Consider the following 25,711-nt stretch of genomic DNA (forward strand, 5'->3'; position numbering starts at 1 on the left):
CTGAATAGCTGAGACTACAGACAAATGCTACCAGGTCTGGCTAATTTTTCTATTTTTTGTAGTGATGTGGGTCAGGGGGTGTCTCAGTCTTTCCCAGGCTGGTCTCAAACTCCTGGCCTCAACCAATCCTCCCGTGTCAGCCTCCCAAAGTGCTAGGATTACCAGCGTGAGCCACCTTGCTCAGCCAAAATTCACCCTTTTAAAGTATACTATTGCCTGATGCAGTGGTGCCCACCTGTAATCCCAGCTACTTGGGAGGCTGAGGCAGGAGGATTGCTTGACCCCGGGAGTTCGAGTCCAGCCTGGGCACAACATAGAGACTTCATCTCTAAAAAAAAAATTAAAATAAAAAAAAAAGGCCGGGCGCGGTGGCTCACGCCTGTAATCCTAGCACTCTGGGAGGCTGAGGCGGGTGGATTGCTCGAGGTCAGGAGTTCGAGACCAGCCTCAGCAAGAGCGAGACCCCGTCTCTACTAAAAAATAGAAAGAAATTATCTGGCCAACTAAAATATATATACAGAAAAAAATTAGCCGGGCATGGTGGCATATGCCTGTAGTCCCAGCTACTGGGGAGGCTGAGGCAGTAGGATTGCTTAAGCCCAGGAGTTTGAGGTTGCTGTGAGTTAGGCTGACGCCACGGCACTCACTCTAGCCCGGGCAACACAGCGAGACTCTGTCTCAAAAAAAAAAAAAAAAAAACAAAAAAACCCAAAAAAATTAAAATTAAAAAAAAATTTGAGTGGTTTTTTACTATATATAGAGTTGTGCAGCCATCACCACTAATTACAAGACATTTTCATCACCCCTCCCCAAAATCCCATACTCATTAGCAGTCACTGTCTGTTCTCCCCTCTTCCCAGGCCCTTGCAATCCCTAACCTACTTTCTATTCCTATGGATCTGATTATTCTGGACATTTCACACAAATGAAATTATAGAATATGTGGCCTTTTATGTCTGGCTTCTTTCACTTAGCATGATGTTTTCAGTTCATCCATGTTGATGCATGTGCCAGTACTTTATTACTTTTGATGGCTGAATAATATTTCACTGTATGGATATATTATCTTTGTTTATCTATTCATCAGATGATGGACATTTGGATTGTTTCCACTTTGGGCTATTATGAATAATGATGCTATAGACATTCATGTCTATAGATTTTTATGTGGATATATGGTTTTATGTATTTATTTATTTTTAACTTTTTTTTTTGAGACAGAGTCTCACTCTGTTGCTCAGGCTAGAGTGCCATGGCATCAACCTAGCTCACTGCAACCTCAAACTGCTGGGCTCAAGTGATCCTCCTGTCTCAGCCTCCCGAGTAGCTGGGACTATAGGTGCACGCCATATAGTGAGCCTATAGTCTGGCTAATTTTTTCTATTTTTAGTAGAGACAGAGTCTTACTCTTGCTCAAGCTGGTCTTGAACTCCTGAGCTCAAGCAATCCTCTTGCCTCAGCCTCCCAGAATGCTAGGATTACAGGTGTGAGCCACCATGCCTGGCCAACATATACTTTTAAATTTCTTGGGTAAACATCTAGGAGTGGAATTGCTGGGTCATTTGGTAACTCTATATTTAACATCTTGAGGAATTGCCAAATTGCTTATCAAAGTGGCTCTACCATTTTTACAATCCTCCTGGCAATGTATGAGAGTTTAATTTCTCTACATCCTCCCAAAAATTTGTCATTTTTTGTGTTTTATTTTAGCCATCCTAGTGAGGGTGAAGCACTTAGTATCTTATAGTAATTTTAATTTGCATTTGCCTAATGATTAGTGATGTTGAGCATCCTTTCATACACTTCTGGCCATTTGTATATCTTCTTTGGGGAAATGTGTATTCAAATTCTTTGCTTGTTTCTTAATTGTCTTTTTATTGTTGAATTCTTTATATATTCCGGATGTAAGTCCTCTATCAGGTACATGATTTGGAAATATTTTTTTCCGTTCTGTGGGTTTTTGTTTTTAAGACAGGGTCTTGCTCTCTTACCCACACTGGAGTGCAGTGGCATGATCGTAGCTTACTGCAGCATTGAACTCCTGGGCTCAAGTGATCCTCTTGCTTCAGTCTCCTGAGTAGCTGGGACTACAGGTGCACACTACTGTGCCCAGCTAATGTTTTTATTTTTTGTACTGATGAGGGTCTCACTATATTGCCCAGGCTGGTCTCAAACTTCTTATCTCAATTGATCCTCCTGCCTGGCCTCTCAAAGCGCTGGGATTACAGGCATGAGCCACCACACCTGGCCTGTCTTTTCATTTTCTTTCTTTCTTTCTTTCTTTTTTTTTTTTTGAGACAGAGTCTCACTCTGTTGCCCAGGCTAGAGTGCCATGGCGTCAACCTAGCTCACAGCAACCTCAAACTCTTGGGCTCAAGCAATCCTACTGCCTCAGCCCCCCAAGTAGCTGGGACTACAGGCATGCGCCGCCATGTCCGGATAACTTTTTCTATATATTTTTAGTTGTCCGGTTAATTTCTTTCTGTTTTTTAGTAGAGGCGGGAGGTCTTGCTCTTGCTCAGGCTGGTCTCGAACTCCTGACCTTGAGCGATCCTCCTGCCTCGGCCTCCCAGAGTGCTAGGATTACAGGTGTGAGCCACTGCGCCCGGCCTCTTTTCATTTTCTTAAGTGAAGCACCAGTTTTTAATTTTGATGAAGTCCAATTTATCTACTTTTTCTTTTGTCATTTTTGCTTTTGGAGTCCTATCTAAGGAACCATTGCCTAATCCAAAGTCAGGAAAATTTATATCTGATTTCTTTTAAGAGTTTTATAGTTTTATCTCTTACATTTAGGTCTGTGATACATTTGAAGTAATTTTTGTATATGGTGTGGGAGTAGGGGTCCAACTTCCTCCTTTTGTATGTGGATTTCCAGTCACCCTAGCACAATTTGTTGAAAAGACTACTTTCTCCATTGAATTGTCCTGGCACCCTGCACTTACATTTTTGATGTTGCCAAATTGTTCTCCAAAGAGGTCACATTGGTGTGTACTCCCATCCATAGGAGCCACGTGGCTGTAGCTCAGATTGGGCATTAAAGGTTAACAAGGACATTGATGAACCCAGGCTATCAGGGACTATCGCTAGGGTAGAGAAGTGTGGGGTGGGCTTGAGAGTGGCAGAAGAGGGTGGGTTGAAGGAAGTGAAAATGTTTTTCTCAGAGAAGAGAAAAATGCAGGGGAATATAAACTCTCTAGATGTGCCTGAGTTTAAGGCCCTGTTCTGCCCCCTATCAGCTGAGTAGTCTCCTGTAGTTGTCAAATCCAACCCTCTGAACTTTAGTTTCATCATCTGTTAACCAAAAATGGGGACCGCTTACCTTCATGGGGTTATTGTGAGGAGTAAATGTATGTATATATCCCAGCCCAGGACAGGCCTCAATAACAGTAGCTATTGTGACATTTCTGTATGTGGTATATGTGGCTGAGATCATGTGATTGCGGGGGAGCATCACAGTGGGATAGTGTTGGAGCCATTCGGCAAGTGAGAGATTTTTAATGATGACTGATCATGTGGAGAAACTTGGATCTACTGGTAACTGTCACTGTCACCCAGAGCAAGGCAGTATTTGAAGTCTTTGCTGTGACATGTTAAGGGGGGGAGAGACTGTGACTGAGATTGGATGTGACAGCAAGACAGATCCTGAGTGACAGAACGGAACGGAGTAGAGGGAGGCAAATGTGGGTACCCAGTAGGGGCTGCTTGAGAGCTCAGATGTCAGGGCAGGTGTCTGTCTGTACTGTCCCCTCCCTCACAGACTTCCCTCCCTGCTTCCTAAAAGCAGGGAAGAGAGGAAGAGGGCTTTCCCCAGGGAAAGGGGATTTTGATCAGAGTGTAGAACCTACAATACCTAAGGGGCTGTGGCTCAAGCACCTTTGGTATCACCACCCAAGGCCCAGGAAAAGAACCTGCTGGAAATGTGTGCAAAATGGGTGGGGTAGAACTTGGACCGGTTTCTCCTCTCAGCTTTAGTCTTCAGAGTGGACGATAAAAACAGAACCGAAACCTAAGCATTCCTTCCTCCTCTCTGTCCCCCGGGGGAGGGAAGAGAGGAATAAATGCCACATCTCATTAAGCTTTTACGAGCTCAGACAAGCAGAGTGGGCCCACACCGGAGGCAGGCAGAGGGCTGGGGGAGGCTGCAGGAGAGATTCCCCAGCTCTCTCAGGGAAAATGTGTTCCAGAACTTGGAGGCCTGCTCTGAAGGAAATGAAATAAGGAGTTAAAAACAGATGTGGGAATAAGAGCTGCTTTTATTAAAATGAAATCAGAAGGGCAATAGGACAGGAAGTTGGGTAGATGTGGGGACAACAGAGAGACAGTGTCAGAGGCAGGACTGCAGATCTGTGGAAACTGCCTGGAAGAGTCATCTCTAAGGCATGAGAGAACTGAGGATGCGAGAGAAAAGGGAAAGGCTCATCTTTTATCACATGAAGCTGAAATAATGAGATCTTAAACACAAGTGAGAACCCTACTGCCCTGACCCAAAGTGACTTTTAAATACAAAGGTATAAAAGACTGGCATGGGTATTAGTTTGAATAGGGGAAATTAGAACTTTTTCTTTGAACTCAAAAAATTGAAAGAATTAAAACCACGATTAAGGCTGCACAATGATCCAGAGGGTAGGGATGGGAGACAGAATAAATACCCTAGTGACCCACATATAAAATAGACAATAAACAAGAGCATGAGATTTGAGGTTAATGAAAGGTCATTTTGCCTGCGCCGCCATGGAGGACAACAGTGCCACATGGGCAGTCACAAACAAGGCACCTCCCCACTCCCCGCTCGGGTGTGAGGACAAGGGCTTGGAGTGTATGCAGTGCCACAGCAGAACAGGGGCCTGGGCTTCAGCAGGGCAGGGACACCCACTGCTGATGAAGTGGCAGGTGGGGATGGGGAGCCTGGCCCTGGCTTTGGGGCAGAAAGAAGGAAGGGAGAGGGGAAATCAGGCCACTGGGGCAGTGTTGTAATATTGGGGTGACCATGGGCAGGCAGTAGCACACACAAGAGCAACAGCCTTCCCAAACCAAGGGGGCAGGCCCTACATTCATACCCCACCAACTGGCTGGAAAACCGTGGGGTTTACCGTACACGGTAAAAGCCACACAGCTGGACTCCGGGGCAAGGCCCACTTTAGCCAATTAGAAGAGATACACCTGTGGCCAGGTAGGCAAACTCCTGCCAGTTGGGGAAGAGGTGAGGATCCTGGAGCCTTGCCCAGTCCTGAGCTCTGGGCATCTGCAGGGAAATGGAGTAGTGAGTTAGTGTTAAAGAAAAGCATCCAGCAAGGTAAGAGGGGCTTGGGTAGCACCCTCTGCCTCTGTTACTTCCGCAAGAACTTCTTATTGAGGAGGAAGATGAGAAGGTTGACATTGACTTTGGCCTTGTTGAAGAGTTTCATGACAGCCACACCCTCATACTGGAGCTGCAGGAGGTCCTAGGAGGGAAGGGGCAGGGAGGGAAGTTTAAAGGCTTCTGGCTGTAGTTCAGCCAGACAGTCTGCAAAATGCTAACATCACAGAGACTCACTCAGTCACCAGTGGCACTGGCCACTGAAGTAGGGCATTGGAACCCCACTTCACAAATGAGGAAACTAAGGCCAAGAGAGAGAGGTACAGCGACTTGACCAAATGTCAACTCAAGCAGACTCAGGGCTTGAAATCAGTTTTCTCACTCAAAAGGCAAAATAGCAGAGCAAAAAGATTTGGATTTAAAATCACTGCTTCCTTGAACACTGGTCTATGACTTAGGCTGGCTTCTTAACCTTTTAGCCACACAGTACGTAAAACAGGGATAATACCTCAGAGCTGTGGAGAGGATTAAATGAGGTAATGTGTAAAGCCCCCAACATGTGATAGGGCTTCAAATATTAATCCCGCTCTGACACCACCAGCCCACTCACTCGCCCTGATGCTTGGCAGTGGGGTCTGTGTCAGGGTGTGGGGAACGGGAGGCGTGGGCTGTACCTTTCTCTTCAGGAATAGATAATGCTGATTGGGTGGGGAACTGAGTTGGTGTCATCTGAAGACTAGGGAAGTGAGGCTGGCTACTCTCTTTAGGCCAGCACCTAAAGCCCAGCAGGTGTCTTGAGGGCTCACAGGAGTGTCCCCTCACCTGATAGTGAAGCTGAAATCGCTCCATGTCCACACCCAGGAACTTGGCATTTACTTCAAACTTCCCTGCCTCGTCTCCAGGGGTGATGTCGAAGATGACGTTTCTGAAGCTGTCAGGAACAAGATTCAAAACAGGAACCCATCACCTCCCTCCAGGGCTACAGCCCGACTCTTGCATCGACCACTCCTCATGCTGGGGAGCGGTGTGTGTCATCCAGAGCCAGGCTTCCCCTCTGTCACTCCCCGGAGTGCCCAGCTGTCTTCTCCCAATTTTACTTCTACTTACCACACCACCTCTTTAATCTGCCTGGTTCTACCCAGCTGTTCTTGCCTCCAGGAAGCTTTCCCAGCATGCCCTGCTTCAGGGTATCTAGTGCTAGACCACGCCCACTGCCCTTAACATCTGTCTGGGGTGCCTGTCTCCACCATCATTCTAGCAGCTCCTTTGAGGCCAGGGCCATGCTCCTCCTTCCCTTCCACCTGGTGCCTAGCCCAGAGCTCCACCGCCCACGTTAGGAGACAGGAAAGGTCTGACATCCTGCCCTCCAAAGACACGTACTGAGAGATGGGAAGATCTTCAATTTCCACCAAGACACCCTTCTCCAGGAGCTGGGCAGCAGTGTAATGAAGAGAAGGCTGCTTCTTCCCCTTCCCAGAACTCCTGATTAAAAGAAGGCCCCAGAGAATTCATCCAACAAACTTTTTACCACCAAAGACATTCCTTCTCTGTGGCTGGCAGGAAGGAAATTAGACCTGGAGGAAGATTTCTCACTGGTGGAAGACAGAGGAGGGGAGCTGCACTGGAGCCCAAGACTTTCTGAGCAAAGTTCAAAGACTGGAGTCAGGAAGGGACTGTGTTGTGCTGGGGGGAGATTCCCTTTCAAGGCTGGGAGACAGTGGGGCAGAGATCAACATGGGCAGGGGTACAAGGTCATGGGTGACCTTCTGAGTGGAGGAAGGCAGGACCTACTTGGAGTTGGGGGCCAGGTGGTCCAGGCAGGCCCGGATGTACTGGCTGTAGTAGTCGCCCTGCTCCTCATAGAAGGTAGTCTTAGTGCTCAGGCCCTGGAATGTGTCCTGAAGCTTCACCAGCTCTGCCTTCCGCCGTTGCCGGTGCCTGTGCTGGTTGCGGATGTCCTGGGGTTGGGGGAACCGAGGGAAAAGATGAGTGGCCCTTCCCGGCAGGAGAGCCTCAGGGCCTGACATAGGCCCAAGAACAACACACTGTGAAGATCTTTAGGAAGAGCAGGAAGAGGGAGATTTCAAGGTGGTTTTTCCTAGGAGCAGGACAACCTAAGGACCCCATCCCAAACCCTCAACACATATCTGTGGGGCTTCTCCACCACTGAGAAGCAATTGGTTTCAAGGCTCCTTGTTTTTTAGTAAAAGAGAGTTGCAAGAACATCTCCCTCTCTGGCTAATTTCAAGATCCTCCCTTCAAAAAGGACTCTCAGCCTTCCTCTAACGGGTGACGATTCTGGGTGGGCACTCACCAGGGAGAGGCTTGCTCTTGCACTATGATCTGCCCACGCATGCACGTACGTGTGTCCGCACACACATGTGCAGACACAGGCACACACAGCCCAGGCCCAGGTAGTTACCTTGGCCAACTCGTCTACTAGCTCCTGGTAGCCATTGCTGGCACTGGCCAACCCCAGGCCTTCGAGTCGGCGCAGGTTCCGCAGGACACGCTGTTGCTTCTCTGCCAGTGGCAGGAGGGAATGTGCTGTCAGAGAGCGGTGTCGTCGCAGTGGCTCTGGGGTCTGGGCCTCACAGGCCTGGCGTCGGCACATCAACCGTTTGTGGGCTGCTTCCTGGGGGGTGGAGAGGGCAGGCCAGATGCTGGAGGGGTCTGCAGGACCTACCATTCTGCCCCCAACCCAGGGCAGGCCCCGGGGCACCAGCAACAAAGGGAGACCTGGGCACTCTTCTGGGCACCACCAGGAAAGTACCCCGAAGCCCAGCTTCTTGAGGGGAATGGTTGGGGACAGGGTGTAGCTTTTGGAGAACATCAAGGTGTAACATCATAACACACGGTGTAATACATGGAAGGGCCTCATGGATTGCCACAGGGGAGGAGTGGCCCAAAGGAGACCCAAACAAGCTACAGCATCAAGGATTCTAGATAGAATGGGCTCGGTGGCTCACGCCTGTAATCCTAGCACTCTGGGAGGCCGAGGCGGGTGGATCGCTCGAGGTCAGGAATTCAAGACCAGCCTGAGCAAGAGTGAGACCCCATCTCTACTAAAAATAGAAAGAAATTATCTGGCCAACTAAAATATATATAGAAAAAATTAGCCGGGCATGGTGGCACATGCCTGTAATCCCAGCTAACCGGGAGGCTGAGGCAGTAGGATTGCTTAAGCCCAGGAGTTTGAGGTTGCTGTGAGCTAGGCTGACGCCATGGCACTCACTCTAGCCAGGGCAACAAAGTGACACTCTGTCTCAAAAAAAAAAAAGAAAAAAAAAGGATTCTAGATAGACATTGGCTGTAACTTTCCAACAGTGAAGCTTAGTGATGGCACCAGGTGTTCAGGGGCATTTCCTCCCTGTTCTACGTTTTGGGACATGCCTCTTACTGGCCATCACCATCTTTTGTCTGGGAAGTCCCTGGCTTAGTCCTCATTCCAGCTGGCCCAACCTGCCCCTGGCCCCCACCCACATAGCACCTTCTGCCTCCAGGCCTTCAGGGAGACCTCTCCTTTTCTGAGCACAGGCCTTCTGTGCTCCTCAAGGTAGCCTTGCCAGACTGCCTCCCGGCACTCCCCCAACACCCCAGCACTGACATAGGGGGCTCTTGTTTCAGTGTGTGCTGTGGGGAGGGAGGTAGAGTCCATGACTCTGCAGCTCGAGGCTCCTCAAGGCCTGTGGGCCTCTGGGGGTTGAGGGCAGAGACCTTGACCTTCCAGAGCTCTCATTACTGGTAAACACAGGTATCTGCTTATGGTGGACTAGGGGTGAGGTTCAGGGGAGGGAATCAGCAATGCAGGTGGGGTGAGGTGGCGAATGAACCAGACCAAACCTACAGGCTGACCTGGCCACTCACCTGCTCTCTGGAAGCTGAGAGGGACAGGATCTCCTTGAGGGAGTCCCCATGGTGGAACTGTATGATATCAGCCAGCATCTGCTTCGTGCTGCAGGAGGAGGGCAATGATGGCAGAGAGGTGAGGGGCAGGGGAAGGGTATGGACATGGTGCTGGCCAGGCATCTGACAGTAAGTGGACACTGTCCCACATCATGACTGCCAGGGATGCTTGGGAGGTAAGGAGAGCCAGGCATTAACAGGAGGGGAGGCATGTCGTTGCCTAGAATACCCTCCCCACAAATTATCTTCCTTTGAGCCCTCGGGCTGAAGTATGCATGCCCTCCTCCCAACCCAGGTGTCCCTTCTGAGCTCTCAATGCACCTGACACCCACCTCCCTCTCTGATTGTGTGTTTGGCACTAGCTCTACCCTGCTCTCAGCCTTTTGATGGCAGGACAAAGCACAACACCCCACTCATTTGTCTACTGAGTGAATGAACAAGTGGAGGGAGTTGCCTTGTCGGCAGGGAGCTTGAGCTGGTAACCTGGCTCCTCTTCTCCCCGGATGATCAGCCCAGCCCTGCTGGAGGCCCTCCCTCACTTCCACAAAACTGGGGAAGAGAAGCTCCATGCCTATCTCCTGCTCATCACACAAGAGCAGGGAATTAGAACACGAGCTCCACCACCCACTGGCTGTGAAACTTTGGACAAGTCACATCTTCAACTATGAAGAGGGAAAGCCGCCATCTACCTCATAGCTTGTCCCTAAGCTTAAAAGATAACATATAAAAAAGCATTTGGTAAACAGCACAACAATATGCAAACACCCGTTGTTGTCAATATCATAGCCATTCCTTTGCCTTCAGCTACAACACAGAGCAAAATGCTGAGGTTGCCAGAAGGAAAATAGCTGAGACTGCAGCGAGGGGAGTGTGAGTTCGGCTTCAGAGAGAACTTCCTGAAGAAAACGGAGCCCAGGAAGAAGGTGGAATTGCCCCCTCAGAGGAGGGCTGCTTTATTGGGCTCAGAGCTGGGGAGCTCAGGGCGCTGGAGGCGGAGCCAGCCTCACCAACCTCAGAAGTAGGCTTCGGGCATCAGTATCGTCAGCATCCACCTCCAGTCCTTCAAACTTGTTGGTGAGTGTCAGGGACACTTCCAGCTTGCTCAGGTCCATGTGCCCATCTGCAGCTATGCTCTCCCCTGAGGTAGGGTGAGGAATGAGAGGGAGACAGGCACACATACACATGCACACATCGAGAGGGTCACGGGTAATGTGCTACTCCATGGGCTCCTCTTCCAGGAGGCTTTCCCACGCTGCCCTAGGGCACCACCCTGTCCCCTTAACCCTGAGCACCAATGGAAGGACTGTTACCCATGGAGCATACACACCCTTGCGTTACTGGGGCTGTGCCTCCCCCACACCCTCAGCCCTGGGTGCCTGGGAGCCGAGGGCTGTGCCTCCCAGAGCCTGGAGCTCCTGGCTCTCTCCAGTCACCATCTTCATTCTGCCCTTCACCCTGTAAGCCAGCTTCCTGCCATCCCACACCCCTGAAATCCCTCCTCATTGGAGAAACCTATTGAGACTCCAAACAGGCCCTTATCCGTGCAACATCTCTCTCACACGATTTAATTGGCCACTTATATGATGGTACAGGGTTCCTCCACTGTCTACTCTTTCCATATCATGTCTGTCCCTGAGTCCGTATCAGGATCAGAGGGAGAGGGGGAGGGTATGTAACTAGCCCATGGCACAAGACCCGGACTGAGTGGCCATGCTCACATGCCCTGCCCCTCGCCTGTCCATCCCTCCCTGCGGGCCCCCCAGCTGGCCCCAGCTGCCAAGGAGGGTACGCACCAATGAGGTCAGGAATGGTGGGCAGCTCCCCAAGGTCCTCCAGGAGCTCGTGCAGGGGATCATGGTGATCGGGGGCGATACAGTCCTGGTGTTCCTGCAACAGCTGCAGGAGGGAGGAAGAAAAGGAGACGCAGGGTCTGAGCCAGGCCTTCTTCCTGGGGCCAGCCCACCATCTCATCATGGGCTTCCAGACCCCTGCCCACCTAGCCAGCACTCCAGGTTGCAGCCCCTTACCCTGTGCGTGTTGACCAGCTCCCCTACGGTGATATACACCATGGGTTTGGCCACAGCCACCATGTCTGAGTACTCATCTATCGCAAAACGCTCCTCTGGCTCTGGCACCTGGCAGGCTCTGCAGATGAACTTCCTGTCTCCAGAAGGATGGCACATGAGAGAGTGGGGAAGGCCAGGACCCCCACACGTGTTCTGTCCCCATCATTTCCTCCAGGCTTCTCCAGCAACTGCTCAATTCTGACTCTCTGGTCTCGGCTCCTGCCCTCTGTCCCAATGCCTACCTCAAGCCAATCTCCTTTAATGGCACCTCTTTTCTCTCCACTGGAGAGTCCTCCCAACACCCTGTCCTCCGGCCCTATCACTATACCCCTCCCCTCTATGCCTCTCTTCCTCATGGATGCTGGAGGGGAGAAGCGGGACGTGAACGATGAGACAGGGAGGAAAGGGACTCCAGAATACAAGACCTGAACTTGAGGTGCGTCTCCTCCAGATAGTTGTTCAGGACCTGCAGGTGCTGGCTCTCCCCAGAGAAGACCTTGCCAGCCGCAGCGTGCTGCAGGAGCTGAGCCACAGCCCCCAGGGCATGGCGCTGGGGGGCAGCCAAGGCACCACCTGCTGCCAGGGCCACAATGTCGAAGGCATCGGGGGCCACCACAGCGGGGTTCAGGAAGCGGTAGTACAGGAGGTTTCCTACCACCTGAGGGTAGAGAAGACCCTCCCAGAAGTGCCCGGAGGCTGCCCTGACTGCACAGCCCCACATTCCCAGCTCCCTGGGCTGGAAGGGACACCTGGGCCAAGCCCTTCACTTTACAGAAAACAGACCCAGAGCAGGGAGGCAACTTGCTCAAGGTCATGCAGCCAACTTGAACAAGAGCTGGGACTAGAACCCAGATCTCCTGACAAGTGGCCCAGGGTTGCCCACTCTGTTAGCTCACACCCCAGCTGCCTTCCCATCTGCTACCCAAAGCCCTGCTGGTGAGCCAGGCTTGATTTATAGGGTGAAGCATACTTTCCTCCTTGGATTTTTATGACATCAGGTTTTCTGTCCTTTTGTCCCAGTCTGGGGGATCATAGGTACCAGCAGGGCAATGGAGGGATTGGGAGGTAGGGGAAGGGAGACAACACTTACCTTATAAACCTCGCTTTCCGTGGCATTGGGGAACTTCTCTGCCAGAGTTGTCTTTAGGACTTTGGCCACATAACGCATCCCATATCTGGGGACAAAGCAATAGGTGCACAGTGGCTGTGCTGTCTCTTTCTCTGCCAGAGCTCAGGGCATGAGTATCTGGCTGCCTCTCCTTCCCCTGGCTCAGCCACACCAGAGTCGAGCTCAAGTACTGTCCCTCCACTATCCACAGCCAGCTCCCTGCTGCCCTCCTCCAAACATCTCTGGGTCTTGTCCCTTCTTGCCCTGTGTCAGTAGCCAGGACCAGAGCCCTGTCATTTACTAAAGCTCTCACACAGCCCCCAACACCATTAGAGAGCCTCTTCCTTGAGACCCTCTAGTCACCCCTGCAGAACAGCCCAGATCACAATGTCCATCTCCTCTGCCCCCTTACTCCCCCACTGTGGCACCTTTAGTCTATACCTTGAGTATCTGACACTCAGCCAAACCCTGTCCCAGGACAGCCCAGGGGGCTCTGAGGCAGCCAATCTTGTCAGCTGTCACAGAGCACCTTCAAAGGGCTGGTCTGGGCTACAGGCAGGGCCCGAGGAGATCAATGAGCTTCGAGAGGAAGCTCCAGTCCTGAATCCACTAACAACCAGAGATATCATCTTAGGCTATTTCTTTCCTTTTTGTAAGTCTGTTCCCTAGCCTGGAAAATAGGAATACTCATACTTGCTCCATTTTACAGGCTTTTTATGAAGATCAAGTGAAATTATGTCTGTGAGAATAGTGCATAATGGTAGAGTGCTATTCAAATATGCTTGACTTTATTATTACTGTTATTCCTATTATGGATGTGCCACCTACAAATTTAATTAAATTAATTTAAAAGCTATTTCCACTCCTAGGGTACTAGAGACACAAGTTTACAGCTCATTGTGTACTTACTTTCTTAGGCCTAGAACAGTCTTATATGACTCCAACTTGTAAACCATTGATCTAGTTCTCCAGGTTTGGGGAGCAGGGTTATGAACTCTGTGGGTTCCCCTTCTGGCATCCCCACCTTGCCCCAGCCAGCACTGAGCACCAGGAAGGCTGGCTGGCTGAGTGATGGGTCTAGACGATGACTACTTTGTCAACATTTTCACTCATTTGCTTTTCAAAAAACATTTATTGAAATAGCCAAGATATGGAATCAACCTAAATGTCCAAAAATGGATGAATAGATTAAAAAAAGTGATATATATATAAAATGGAATACTATTCAGTCATAAAAAGGAATCAAATCCTATCATTTGTGACAACATGGATGAACCTAGAGGACATCATGTTAAGTGAAATAGGCCAGGCACAAGAGGGCAAATACCATATGATCTAATTCATCTGTGGAATCTAAAAACATTGATGTCATAAAAGGAGAAAGTAGATGGTGCTTACCAGAGGTAAGGAGGGGAGGGAGAGAGAGGATGGGGAGAGGTTGGTCAATGAGTACAAAGTTGCAGTTAAACAGAAGGAATAAGTTCTGGTGTTCTACTGCACAGAGGGGTGACTATAGTTAATGTATTGTATATTTCAGAATAGCTAAAAGAGGCCAGGTGTGGTGGCTCATGCCTGTAATCCTAGCACGTTGGGAGGCTGCGGTAGGAGGCAATCCTCCCAGGAGTTTGAGACCAGCCTGAGTGCAAGTGAGACCTCATCTTTACAAAAAAATAGAAAAATTAGCTGGGTATGGTGGTGCACGTCTGTCATCCCAGCTGCTCAGGAGGCTGAGACAGGAGGATTGCTGGAGCCAAGGAGTTTGAGGTTGCAGTGAGCTATGATAATGCCACTGCATTCTAGCCTGGGTGACAGAGCAAGACTCTGTCTCAAAAAAAAAAAAAAAAAGAAAGAAAGAAAGAAAGAAGGAAGAGAACTATAAAGTGCTTTATCGGTTTGAAGTATTTCTTATTTTTGACATTGTGAACTGAAGAGTCCTATTTTATCCCATTTGCTCTCAGACAATAATATATCCCTGTGATCATTTTGGTTTCCTTCCTCTGGCTCCCTGGGATATCCTGACAGGCCACACACAGAACTGCACGCTACATTCCAGCTCAACTCTCTAGCGGGGGCTTTGTGCATTCTTCACACATCTCCTGGAACCCCTCTGAGTACCCCAGCTCCATTTCCCTTCCTGCCTTCCTTCCTTTAGGACTATGACCCTGCTCTGCTCCCCACTGTGGCCTGGCTCTCTTGAAATACTGTGTCTAGGCTTGGGTGGGGCTGTCGCACATACGGAATTTGGTCCACAGATGAGATGATGGCTACAAGGAACTTATCAGTCATGGCGAGGAGGTTGCGCAGGGAGATGTCCAGTCGTCTTTGGACCTCAGGGTGGCTCAAAGCCTGGTCTGGGGTGACATCATAGGGGAGATGGCTGTGGGCAGAGAAAGACAAGGTATAACTGGAGCCCCCTCCCATGGCCTCCCTTCCCCAGGCTCTATCCTTTACACCCTTCATCTCACACGAGCTTATATAGATATGCTAAGGGCAGCCCAGCATGCTAAAGGGGAATAGGCCAGAATAAGAGAAGGGACTCAGACAGGACTGGAGAAATGTGGGTGGAAGGTGGAAAGAGAGAGTACCCGCAGAGAGGTTGAAAGAGTGCAGGAAGGAATGGAGAACCTGGAATCTATGGAGAGACTTCTAAGGGGAACTGATGGAAACTAGGGGGCTACCCTGCAGGTGATCTTTGGCAACTGGGACAATGAGGGAGGTTGGGCCAAGGCCTTGTAGTTCCCTCACCTAAAGCCTCCTGTGCCATCCAGAGTAGCCCCCAGGATTGCCTGCTTTCCTCAGTGGCTAGATTTCCCTGATACCTATGAACCTGAGTGACGCCCCCAATCTATAAGGCCAACCTATTTCTTCCACTATTTCATTTGCCTATTCATCTGTAAATCTGAATATTCATCTATATGCCTATCAATAAGGAGTCCATATCCCAACTCCCAGCAAATGTGACATATCATTTGCAAGCAATTAACCACATTTGCATATTCATCTGTGCTCATTTTATGTTAAGCCCACCAGGTCTGGAGTCATTTACATCAGTTCCATGTTAATTACCAGAAGGGGTCTAAAAGGCTACCTTATTTACTTCAATAGGGCTAGTGTCATATTTGCATAAATCAGCATGCTCATTTATATGCCACCTTCAAAGTACACCCAAGCTTCCCCAGTGAGGCCCAAGATGCAGCTGATCAAAGAGAGCTCTCCCTCTGCTCCCCTGCTCACCTGCGCTGCCCTGTGTGGGCCTCGGTCTGGTTGATCCAGCTCTTGTACAGGTGGACGGGGTCTGTGTGGACGCTGAGCACCTTGTCCTCTAGCACGTCCTGAACAACTTTGCCCAGGATCTCCCGCAGGGCACTCTGTCCCCGCTCATTTCGGTAGAATCTCACCACCAGCCTCACCACAGTTGGGTTGCCTGTCACCACGTCCTGGGGATGCTCCACCTTTGACCTGTGGTTCAAGAGGTCAGAAGCTGGTCTCCTGCCTCTGTGTAGGACAAATGGTTGCTTTTCCTTTTTCAGATTTTGGCTCTTCAAAGCCTGCTCTGGTGTTCCCCCTCTTAAGGAATGTCCTGATCTTTTTCTCTCTCATCCCCAGCCCACGTCCTCCCACTGTGCTGTCCCAGATGTTTTACAGTATCTCCACAGGAGGCAGAGAAAAGAAGTCTTCTGATTCCATTTCTACCCTTAAACTTCAATAGGATGTCACCTTGTGAAGGAGCAAACAGGGCATCTCTTAACCCATTCTCTTCCCACTGCTTAGTGTCTGGAGAGCCTACTTGATTTCCTCCTGGAGCGCTGTCTTGAACAGCTGGAGCAGGAGATAGGCCTCTCGGCGGCTGGAGGCATAGTTGTACAGACTGAAAATCACTGCCTCCATGAACTTGGTGGTTTTGTTCTGTGGCATCTGGAAGATCAGCTTGGCCAGATAGATTGGTTGAGTCTGCAAGCAATAGGGGAGGTAGGAACGGCTGACAGTGTAGTTCAAGGACTAGTGACTGGAAAAGGAAAGGCTTTCCTGATAGAAACTTGAAATGGAGAAACCACTGTCACACTTTCTCATGGTACTAGAAATATTCCAGACAAACTGGGGAATAGGTTGTGTCCTTCCCTGGACTCAAGGCACTAAGATATGAGAAAAGACACCTTGCATGGAGGCAAAGGCACAGACAAGAAGGCCTTAAGGTTCCAGGCCTTCAGGGGATGGTAGAGACTTCTCCTTTCAACATCGTCTGCTCACCTGGAGTAGGTAGAAGAGGTGTTGGTATGCTTCTAGCTTCTGCCGTTTCTCTTTGCTCAGCGACTTCAATCCCTTCTGCTTGTCCAGAACCATCATATCCGAAAGCTGTTCCTTATTCTTCTTGGTCAGCTTCTTGCAGTGGGAGACCACCTCCTATAGGGGTTGGGGAGCAGGTGATACAACCAGCCCAGACCAGCACAGAGCACAGAATATATGGTCTAGAATCAGCAGCCTGAAGAGCTGAGGCTTTCTGCTATTCAAGGAATAGGCATGAGCCAGGAGAGATACACAGCTCTGGGGTGAGGAAGAGCCCTTCCTACTGTCCATCTGGCACCTCTGCTCTCACAGGGGTGAGTCCCCAAAGAGAGCTGGGTTGCCAGGCAGAGGCACTGTGTCTATTTGTTGTTTGCTATTATATTTTATTAGACTGTTGTATACATTTGAGGTGGGGATATCACTATATTACTACTACCCTGTCACTGCATATTTGTATGGTAACCTACAGTTTAAGAGCTTTCATATTCATCTCTACATTTGGCCTGGTAAGGTCAGACATTCTCATTACTGCCAGTTTGCTAATGAGGAAACAGACATAGAAGTTAAATGGCTACCCACAATCCCATCACTAGGAACCAGCAGAGCCAGGCATTCCAATTCTGTTGAGTGCTCTTTCTACTGTATCATGTGTCCCCAACAAATGGCTTACTAGAATGGCAGAGGACCACTGGAACAAGAGCCTCAGCCAGGTGATAAAATCCACACCATTTTTAAAAGATGTGATTAACAACCAGAGAATGGTCAGCATCACCTCCCCAGAGGCAGCCAGATGTCGGGGAAGGGTCAGGCAGGTGGGCCTCTCACCTGCAGGGTGATCCGGTTCTTTACCAGCAGACCAATCTTGATGTCCATGATGTTGAGGTCCTGCTCCAGCTGCTGATTGGACCGGATCTTCCTAACTACCTCTTCCTGAAGCTTCAGGAGCTCCGCCTCAGCCAAGAAGTCCTGCTGGCTTTGATTTAAGAGATGGGCAAATCTTCGTACCACACTGAGAGGAGGGTGGGGTGCGTGTACTGGGAGGAAGGGAGGAGACATCAGGATTAGGCATGCTTCACCAGAGGCTTTCTGCCAGCCCCACCCCAGGGTCAGGCTACCCTTGGTCCCCATTCTGCTTGAGGCCCCCGACCCCAGTCCTCTTCTAACTGTTCTGCTTGCACTAGGAGGGCAGGGAGCAGCCTCCCAGCCAGGCCTGTTTCCCAGGCTCCTTGTTTTATAACCAGGAATGACATAAGAGCTGTTCTTCGCCTGCTTCTGGATTCACCCCCAACCTGGGCCTATCCCAGTGACGTCCCACACCAAAGCCAGAGCCCCTGCTCCCTCCGATATTCTCCCAGGCCTCCTTAGTCTACCCCGACTTACTGCCTACTCCTGTGGGGCCAACCTGTTTCTCCTCCTTCTACCTGTTAGCCTCCACTCAGCCCTGCCTGCCCTCACAAGGGTCCTCTGTCAGGAGTGTCTGTGCACAGCAGGAAGCACCAGAAGACAGGATGGTCAATGGGCTTTATAGTATAGGGGAGGTCAGAATTTGATCACCTTTGGAGGTGGTACTTGAGCAAAAACACCCAAAAAGAAGCCTCTGAGCTAAGCTATAGCTGAGCTATAACAAAACAACAACTAAATAATGTTTACTATGGGGCAGACACTGTTCTAAGTGCTTTTGTGTACTTAGAACAACCCTATGAGGTCAGTACACTATAACTATCCCATCTCACAGATGAGATCACTGAGGCACAGAAAGGGCAAGTAACTTGCCTTAGGTTACACAGCTAGTAATAAATGAAGGAGTCAGACCTGGAGGATGAATAAAACTAGGCCTTATCCCCAAAGGCAGTCTGATAGGTGATCTAGAGAAATAGACCACAATTCACTGCAGTGTGGTTAGTGCTAAGAAAGGGGCCAGCACAGGGATTTTTAGGAAAACAAAAGTGGGGCACCCAACCCCACCTGGGGAGTAAAGTGGTGAGGCCCCACCTGAGACTGTGAAAAAGAGGTGAAAGAGGGTGAATGTGGCTGTTTGGGAAGTACTGGGAGTCCGTCATGTCTAGGGCACAGTGCAGAGGGTGCAGTGACGGGAGGTCAGGGAGGTTAGAGGTACGGGGAGAGGCTGGGTCACAGAGAGCCTTGGAAACCGTGGTTGGGAGACTAGACTTCCTCAGGGCAACAAGGAGTCATGACAGGTCTTAAGCAGGAGAGTGACAAAATCACATGTATAGGTTTAATGGATTAATCTGGCCATAGCAGGAGAATGGGTCTTTGAGGAGTGAAGAACAGTAGTCTGAAACAATTGATGACATCTTGGATTTGATGAAATACAGCAGGTTAACTCATTTAATCCTCAAAACAACCCTACAAGATAAGTATTATCATTATGTCCATTTTATAAAGGACAAAACCAGGCAATAAAGAAGTTAGTAACTTGCCTAGGGCTACACAGCTAGTAAGTGGCAGAGCTCTGAGTAGAGTTTCAGGGCTAATGAAGTTGGGAGATAAGACTAGGAAAAACAAGTTCTTCCAGAAAAACCATAAACTGAAGAGAAGAAAAAGAACATAAAGGATGGCCAGGGCAGTGGTATTATTACAACAGCAAGAGACAAAATAGAAAGGGCCAGGCTGGGGAGAGGTGAGATGGAGGGAAAGAAGCTAGTTGCCTGGAAGCAGATGGTCCAAGTGCCCATGGCCAGAGAAGGGGCAGGCAAAGCTCCTGTGGGCAGGACAGGGGGAAGAAGGACTGAGGAGGTCAAGAGAGGATTCCTGAATGGTACATTTAAGTGTAGCCTCAAGGCCAGGAGGGAAAGGGACCTACTACTTCAGGAACCCAGGGGCTAGAGATGAACGTGGAAATGGACCACTGGTCAATTTCACAAAAAGGAAAGGGATTCCTAAGGCTGGGCTTCTGGACTTGAAGGACAAGGGCCAGGAGCAGACTAGAAGGACCTCTTTGAGGCTTTAAAAACACACTGAACTAACAGGAAATACGGGGCAGGAAAATGACACTCCTTCAAGTGCTTCTCCTCACGTTCCCCAGTACCACAGAACGTACTCTGCATGCCTTGCCACGTCTCACGTGTGCTAGAACACAGAGGTCAGGAGGTGGAAGAGTCATGGATGGGGAGGAGGGCAAAGAGGGAGGAAGTTGGAACCCTAGGGAGAGGAGAAAGATCTTTTTCTTTTTGCTTTGGTAGTAGCAACAGGTAATAATCTAAGCCTGGTACAGAAAGAAAGTGGTTAGAGGAAATTTCTCTGTGAAAAGACTGTCTGTAATTGGGGTGAGCGGGGGCGTGGGGGTTGTTGTAACCCCTGTTCCACATTCCTGCACAGACAACTTGTGACTACCTTCCCTTTATCTGCTGTGCAATCCTAAGAGGGATATCTGGACCTGCCTGGCTCTGTGGGGTCCTATCTCTCCCATCAAGCTGGGGGAAGGTAGACCAGGCAGCTCACCTAATATCCTGTAGTCACCCTGGGCTTTCCTGGCTCGGAAAAATGCCTGGATCTTCACAATGGAGTTAACCTGCCATGAACACAGATGGGAAAAGGGTTGCTGGCAGCCCTTGCTCTGGTCTCATGAGTAAAGTTGGGTATGTGGGCAGGGGGAGCAGGGTGATACTCACATTCTTCTGGAAGTAGTGCAGACGCCTCAGGTATTGCCTCCGAGCTGCCCACATCCGGGCCCAGGCCTGGATCTGGAGGAGAGACACTGCTTCAGAGCTCCAGGCCTGGGGCCCACACCCTCAGTCCCAGACCAATTCGGCCAACTCCAGAGGTTACGAGGAGGTGAGAGGACTACAAAATTGTTCTCAGAGGGTCCTTCAAGGGAGATGGGAACTCGCCTGAAGCACTATTGCTACCTTGATTATGGCATCCAGGTTTGCTTTTAAATACTGTAACCGCTCCAGGTAAATCTTCCGCTGTCTGTAACCCCGCCAATGAGCCTGCAAATCAGGAGAAAACAGAGATAACCCTAGCAGGTCTCCTTGGGCTGGAGAGGGTTTTAGGAAAAGCCTTGTCTTAGGCTCTCCAGGGAAGGGAGGGGGGCAGATAAGTAGAGGGGGAAGGGGAAACTGGCCTGGTTCTCAAAGAACTTCCAACCTCCTGGGGAACACCAAACGGCTGCACATAGCCAACCATGCCCTCTGCCACACTCCTGGTCCCAGCATACACATACCCCCACACCTAACCAACACCTCCTCCCAGAAACTCAACTGTAACATAAAGGCCTAAAAGATACTAATAAAGCATACACCTATTCACCAACTTCACCAAAGCATGTACCATATCACCCCACAATATACTCATACACCCATATGCAGACCACCCACACCCTGTCTCACACAGCCCTCCCTCACGTACACAGGAAGTGGGTAGAGAGCAGTCTGGAGAGGCACATAACGGTGTGGGTGGGAAGTATCTATAGGCACAGAGTCCCGTGCCCACCATCTCCGCCAGTGGCCACCTGGGCAGCAGCAGGTCACTAATGTTCTCATAAATCACACTTCTCTTCACAATGACACCATCCAGCTCAACCCCAGCTCTCAGGAAATCTGCCCAACAAGGTCCCCAGTAATTCAGCTGTCAGTCTGATGGCCTCTCCCCTGGTTGGTTTGCCACAAAGGTCCAGCTGACTATCTCCTCCATAAATCACACCCCCTTTGGTCTCTAAAACACAAATCTCATGGCTCCTCCCATTATGGTTCCTTTCTAGGAGCCTCTTCCCTTTCACCCCAAGCTTGTGTGGGATTAATTTTCCTAAAGCCTCCAATTGAACTGCCTTGCCCCAAGTCCCAAAGTATCTAGAAGTTCTTTCTTTCTTTTTCTTTTCTTTTCTTTTTTTTTGAGACAGGGTCTCACTCTGTCACCCTGGCTGCAGTGCAGTGATGTCATCATAGCTCACTGCAACCTCAAATTCCTGGGCTCAGGTGATCCTCCCAAAGTGCTAGGATTATAGGTGTGACCCGCTGCACCAGGCTTCCAGAAATTCTTGACCATCGGACTCCACACTCCCTATCTGACTTTCCACTGGTCCCCTATCTTCTTAAGGATTCTAGACTCATCAGACATTCTGTTTTCTTCTAAACATGCCATATGATTTTCTGCCCTGAACCTTTGTTTACACTCACTCTCATCCCCGGCCCTATCCCTACCCACTGAAATCCTTCCTGTCTTCTAGGATCCATGTCAAACATCTCCCACTGTGCAGGCCCTGGAGGATACTCTACCACTGACATTATCATGGTTTGGTGAGATTTAAGAGCATCCACTTTTATCCAGTTGTTCTCCTAGCTCTTCCTAAAGCCAGTTCTCCTGGCCAGGCTTTCCCCTAAGCCTGCTGGGATATGATGTAAGAGGCAGTTTGGCCCATGACACCAGCTGGCCACGTTGGAGCCTAGAGGCCAGGAAGCCCCCATTTCCATGCCTGCTGTCAGCACTCTTTCCTCTCCTACTCCAGGTACTGCCTAGAAAGTTGCTGGGAGTAAAGGCAGAGGAGACTCCTCTCTGCACTTACCCCCTACCCAGCCTCCACCAGGCTCCTTAAAAATGAAGCCTCCTAATTTGGATTGGTCAGAATTCAGGACCCTGGGTGGGGTTCTGGCCAGTGTCAGAGCTTTCAGGAGAGACTAAAGTCTCAGCACGCCTGGGCAACCTCATTTCTGATTCTCACTTAGCTGGAGGGCAAGTGGCCTAAGGCTCTGGGCTACCTGTCTCTTTCTGTCTCCGAGGATTCAGGCCAGAGCCCACACAGCTCCAGCACTAGTGACAAATGCACTCTCTGACTCCATCTTCCCTTCCACCACTGGTGTAGCTTTTCCTCTCCTTAGTGTGAAATTCCATTCTTGGCTCAGGAGGGAGAAATCCTTATGATTCAGACCACTAAATTCAGATTACTAAAGTTCTGTATTGAGTTCAGGGACCAAAGCCCTGAAAATAACATCTTATAATGGCTACCACCAATGGAGCACTTACCACACCAAGTGCTACGTGTAATTTTCCTACTTAATCCTCACAATCAACATGAGGTGAGTATCATCATTATGAATTTTAACACTGAGTGCTAGAGAGGGCTTAAGTAAGGTGCCCAAGGTCATGTGACCCAGAAGTGGTAGGACCAGGAGGCACACTCCAGCTTCTGACTCTAAAGCCTGAGCTTTCAATTACTACCCCACATGCCCTAGGTCATAATCAAGGGCAATTTGCCAGTCTCAGTCTGCACATCTGTCTCCTTTGGGGTCCTCTGGTCTTCTTTGTGTCCCCACTATTACAATGTCTAGTATCAACTGTACTCCAGAGGGAGAGATGTGATCACTCACCTGGGGGTCCACACCTATCTCCCACCCTTGCCCAGTGCCAAGCAGCATGCTTTGCAGACACTAGGCATTCAAAGCTGTTTATTAAATGAAGTATCTTCACATTGCCAGCATCTCCATGAGGCCCCCTAGATCACATGTGCCTGGGGAGGTCTCTGCTTAACTGCCATCATCCTGGCTTGCACAGTGCTCCGGCTATCTTCCCAGCTGGCCTCACTTCTCAGTTACTTGTGATAAGTCCACACTGGACCATACACAGGTTAGAAGAATAAAAATGGAAAGGCCTGGCTGGAGAGGAAAGGTAGAGACTCTTCTTTTCCTAAGGGATATTCCACTCCTTCTCTGTTTAACCACCACCACCTCTTCACAACTCCTATTCTAGTCAGGAAGTCCTCCTGGTGTATAAACACTGGTGTCTTACTAAATCTTATTTCACTGTTCCCTTGGGGAAGCTAGAAAAGCAGCTCTCATACTGTCTGGATAGTGATGATGACGATAGTAACTAGCACTTATTCCATGTTCTTACCTACCTGCCAGGCACTGTTTATAGATACAGATATGTATAGACACTTTAGATATTACCTCACTTAATCCTTATAACAACCCTATAAGGTGGGTGCTGTCAATTATCCGTATTTTTTCAGATGAGAAAACTGGGGGACCAATGAGGAAACCGAGGGGCCGTTGACGAAGCTGAGGGAGAGAGAAAATAAGTAACTTGCCAAGCTAAGAGGTGGTAGATCTGGGATTCAAACTTAGGTAGTCTGGCTCTAGCACATATGTTCTTAACCACTACTGTTCAGAGGCCTAAAAATCATCCCACCTCTACTCAGTAAAAGGAAGTAGGAGCTCTGGAGCTCAGAGAAGCCAGGCCCTGTAGACTTTGAAAGCCAGAGCCTGCCACCTGGATCTTGATGACTGCTGGGAGCCAGATCCTCAGAAAGTGGGAACGCTCAGCAAACTTCTGCCGAACTAGGAAGCCGCGGAGGCGGGCCTGGAGCTGGATGACAAAGCCGACGTTGGCTTTCCAGAGCTGTTGGCGGTCATGGGCAGCAGTGACCTTGGTGACGGCTGACTGTGGAGGCAGGACAGAGAGGCTGTGGTCCTTTGGCGAATGGGAGCCTCTTTTTCAGGGCATCCTCATCCACGATCCCCCACCCTTGCAAGGGCCCTGCCAACCTGGATCTCCTCCCGAGTCAGGTGGGAGGTGTTGAGGTGGCAGCTGGGGGGTCGCTCCCAGGTCCCCTGGAAGATCTGCAGATGGAAGTAGTAGGCAGTGCCATCCTTCATGTCATGTTGAACCCAGAAAGCTGTGTCTGCTAAGCAGAAACCACATAAGCAGAGAAGGTTCAGAGGAGGCAAGAGGTGGCTGGGGCAGGCAGAAGAGAATGGTCAAGCGGGGGCTATTACCTGGACGCCATTTCTTTGCTACAGCACCTTCCAGGGCTCGCTGGTAGCCTTCGGCACAGTCGGGAACTACACCTCGGAGGGCCACAGCAGGGTTCCTCAACACCCGCTCTGTCTGGGCTGCCTTGCCCTCCTTGATGGCCTGATTGATGGCGGCCACACCAAGAGCCACTGACAGGGGCATCAGGAGACAGTAGTCAGTCCTTTCCCCTGAGTCCCTTCCATAGCCCTTGTCCTGCCCACTGGGGAGGGGTTCGGTGAAGGAGGACACAAAATCAACCTGTCTGATGGAGCAGACAAGGAGCATCCCAGGATGGACAGAGACATACATGGAAAGCCGCAGCACACAGCTGTGCTTGGGGCAAGAGGCAGCAGTCAAGGAAGGCGAGGGAGGCAGTGTGGGGGTAGGCTGGGCTGGGGGTTGGTAAAAGGAAAATCAGCTCGTACAGAAGCTTAAAGGCAGGATATGGGCAGAGAACTGTGGGACAATCTCTTAGAAGAAGAGAGTCCAAAAAGTGGAGATGGTTGAGGCACCACCTGCCTTCCAGTCACTCACAGACAGATGGACAGAGGGACTCCAGACACTGAGACTAACACCATTAGCACCCCCAGACCAGCATGCCAATGTCTAATTGCACTGATTCTGCCTATTTTCCTCAAATCCTGCCAACCTCTCTTCTCCCACCCCAAGTCTAAACATTTTCTAGCCAGAACTAATTGACTGTTGGAACCCAAACTCAAGCTACCAGCAAAAATGGAATGGATTTCTGGCTACCAAGTGATTTCACATGCTCACATTGCAGGGAAAGTGCCCACAGGAAGGCAAGGAAGGAGGCAGCAGGTGGACTATGGGCTCTCAACTCCTGAGAATTTCCTGCCCAGCTGACTGCAGGAAATCCACCCTGTGGTCCGAGCTGCCTGCAGCCCTCCTCTTCTGATTCTGGCCTGACTCCCCACAGAAGTTGAAGGGAGAGGGAGGTAGCTGGGGAGGCTGTCTGATTATCTGGGCTGCTGCTCTCATGTCTCCATCCCTCCCGTACCAGCACCTCTCGCCCACCCCACTTACTGCTCTGAGCTGTGTTTGTATCCTGGTTGGCTCTGACCACTCCCTGGCGGATCTCTTCCAGCCACAGCACAGCTCCAGGATCCCCTGTCACCTGCCAGATTGAGAGAGATGGAAAAAGACAAGACCCCAGGCTGGTCTTTCCCAGGCCAAGTTGCCCAGGGAAAGCAAACTGCAGGCAGACACTGGGAGCTACAGGCGTAGCGATCTCCACGACTCTCTGCCTGCCCTGTGTGGGCATGGCCTGTGGCTCCCTCT

General features: G+C 50.1%; 1 protein-coding gene across 2 annotated transcripts in view; it reads right to left on the reverse strand.

Moving 5' to 3' along the window:
• Nucleotides 1-4,235: 4,235 nt before the first annotated feature.
• The window catches only part of IQGAP3 (IQ motif containing GTPase activating protein 3), a 39,829-nt gene continuing 18,353 nt past the window's right edge, over nt 4,236-25,711 (reverse strand). The window contains exons 16-38 of one of the 2 annotated variants that reach the window (XM_045545388.1): nt 25,457-25,547; nt 24,394-24,561; nt 24,163-24,299; nt 23,888-24,058; nt 20,530-20,613; nt 20,293-20,364; nt 20,123-20,192; nt 17,486-17,694; nt 16,625-16,777; nt 16,164-16,327; nt 15,611-15,835; nt 14,613-14,753; nt 12,359-12,443; nt 11,694-11,926; nt 11,230-11,362; nt 10,996-11,098; nt 10,214-10,340; nt 9,164-9,251; nt 7,719-7,931; nt 7,088-7,254; nt 6,677-6,778; nt 6,119-6,227; nt 4,236-5,441 (exon numbers count right to left, since the gene is read on the reverse strand). In XM_045545388.1, coding sequence (XP_045401344.1) covers nt 5,328-5,441; nt 6,119-6,227; nt 6,677-6,778; nt 7,088-7,254; nt 7,719-7,931; nt 9,164-9,251; nt 10,214-10,340; nt 10,996-11,098; nt 11,230-11,362; nt 11,694-11,926; nt 12,359-12,443; nt 14,613-14,753; nt 15,611-15,835; nt 16,164-16,327; nt 16,625-16,777; nt 17,486-17,694; nt 20,123-20,192; nt 20,293-20,364; nt 20,530-20,613; nt 23,888-24,058; nt 24,163-24,299; nt 24,394-24,561; nt 25,457-25,547 — 3,159 coding nt within the window. In that variant the 3' untranslated portion in view covers nt 4,236-5,327. Of the gene's footprint in view, nt 5,442-6,118; nt 6,228-6,676; nt 6,779-7,087; nt 7,255-7,718; nt 7,932-9,163; nt 9,252-10,213; nt 10,341-10,995; nt 11,099-11,229; nt 11,363-11,693; nt 11,927-12,358; nt 12,444-14,612; nt 14,754-15,610; nt 15,836-16,163; nt 16,328-16,624; nt 16,778-17,485; nt 17,695-20,122; nt 20,193-20,292; nt 20,365-20,529; nt 20,614-23,887; nt 24,059-24,162; nt 24,303-24,393; nt 24,562-25,456; nt 25,548-25,711 lie in introns of both variants that reach the window. The other variant, XM_045545387.1, reaches the window with a different exon arrangement.

Source organism: Lemur catta, chromosome 3, assembly GCF_020740605.2.
Source record: "Lemur catta isolate mLemCat1 chromosome 3, mLemCat1.pri, whole genome shotgun sequence".
NCBI classification, from domain to species: domain Eukaryota; kingdom Metazoa; phylum Chordata; class Mammalia; order Primates; family Lemuridae; genus Lemur; species Lemur catta.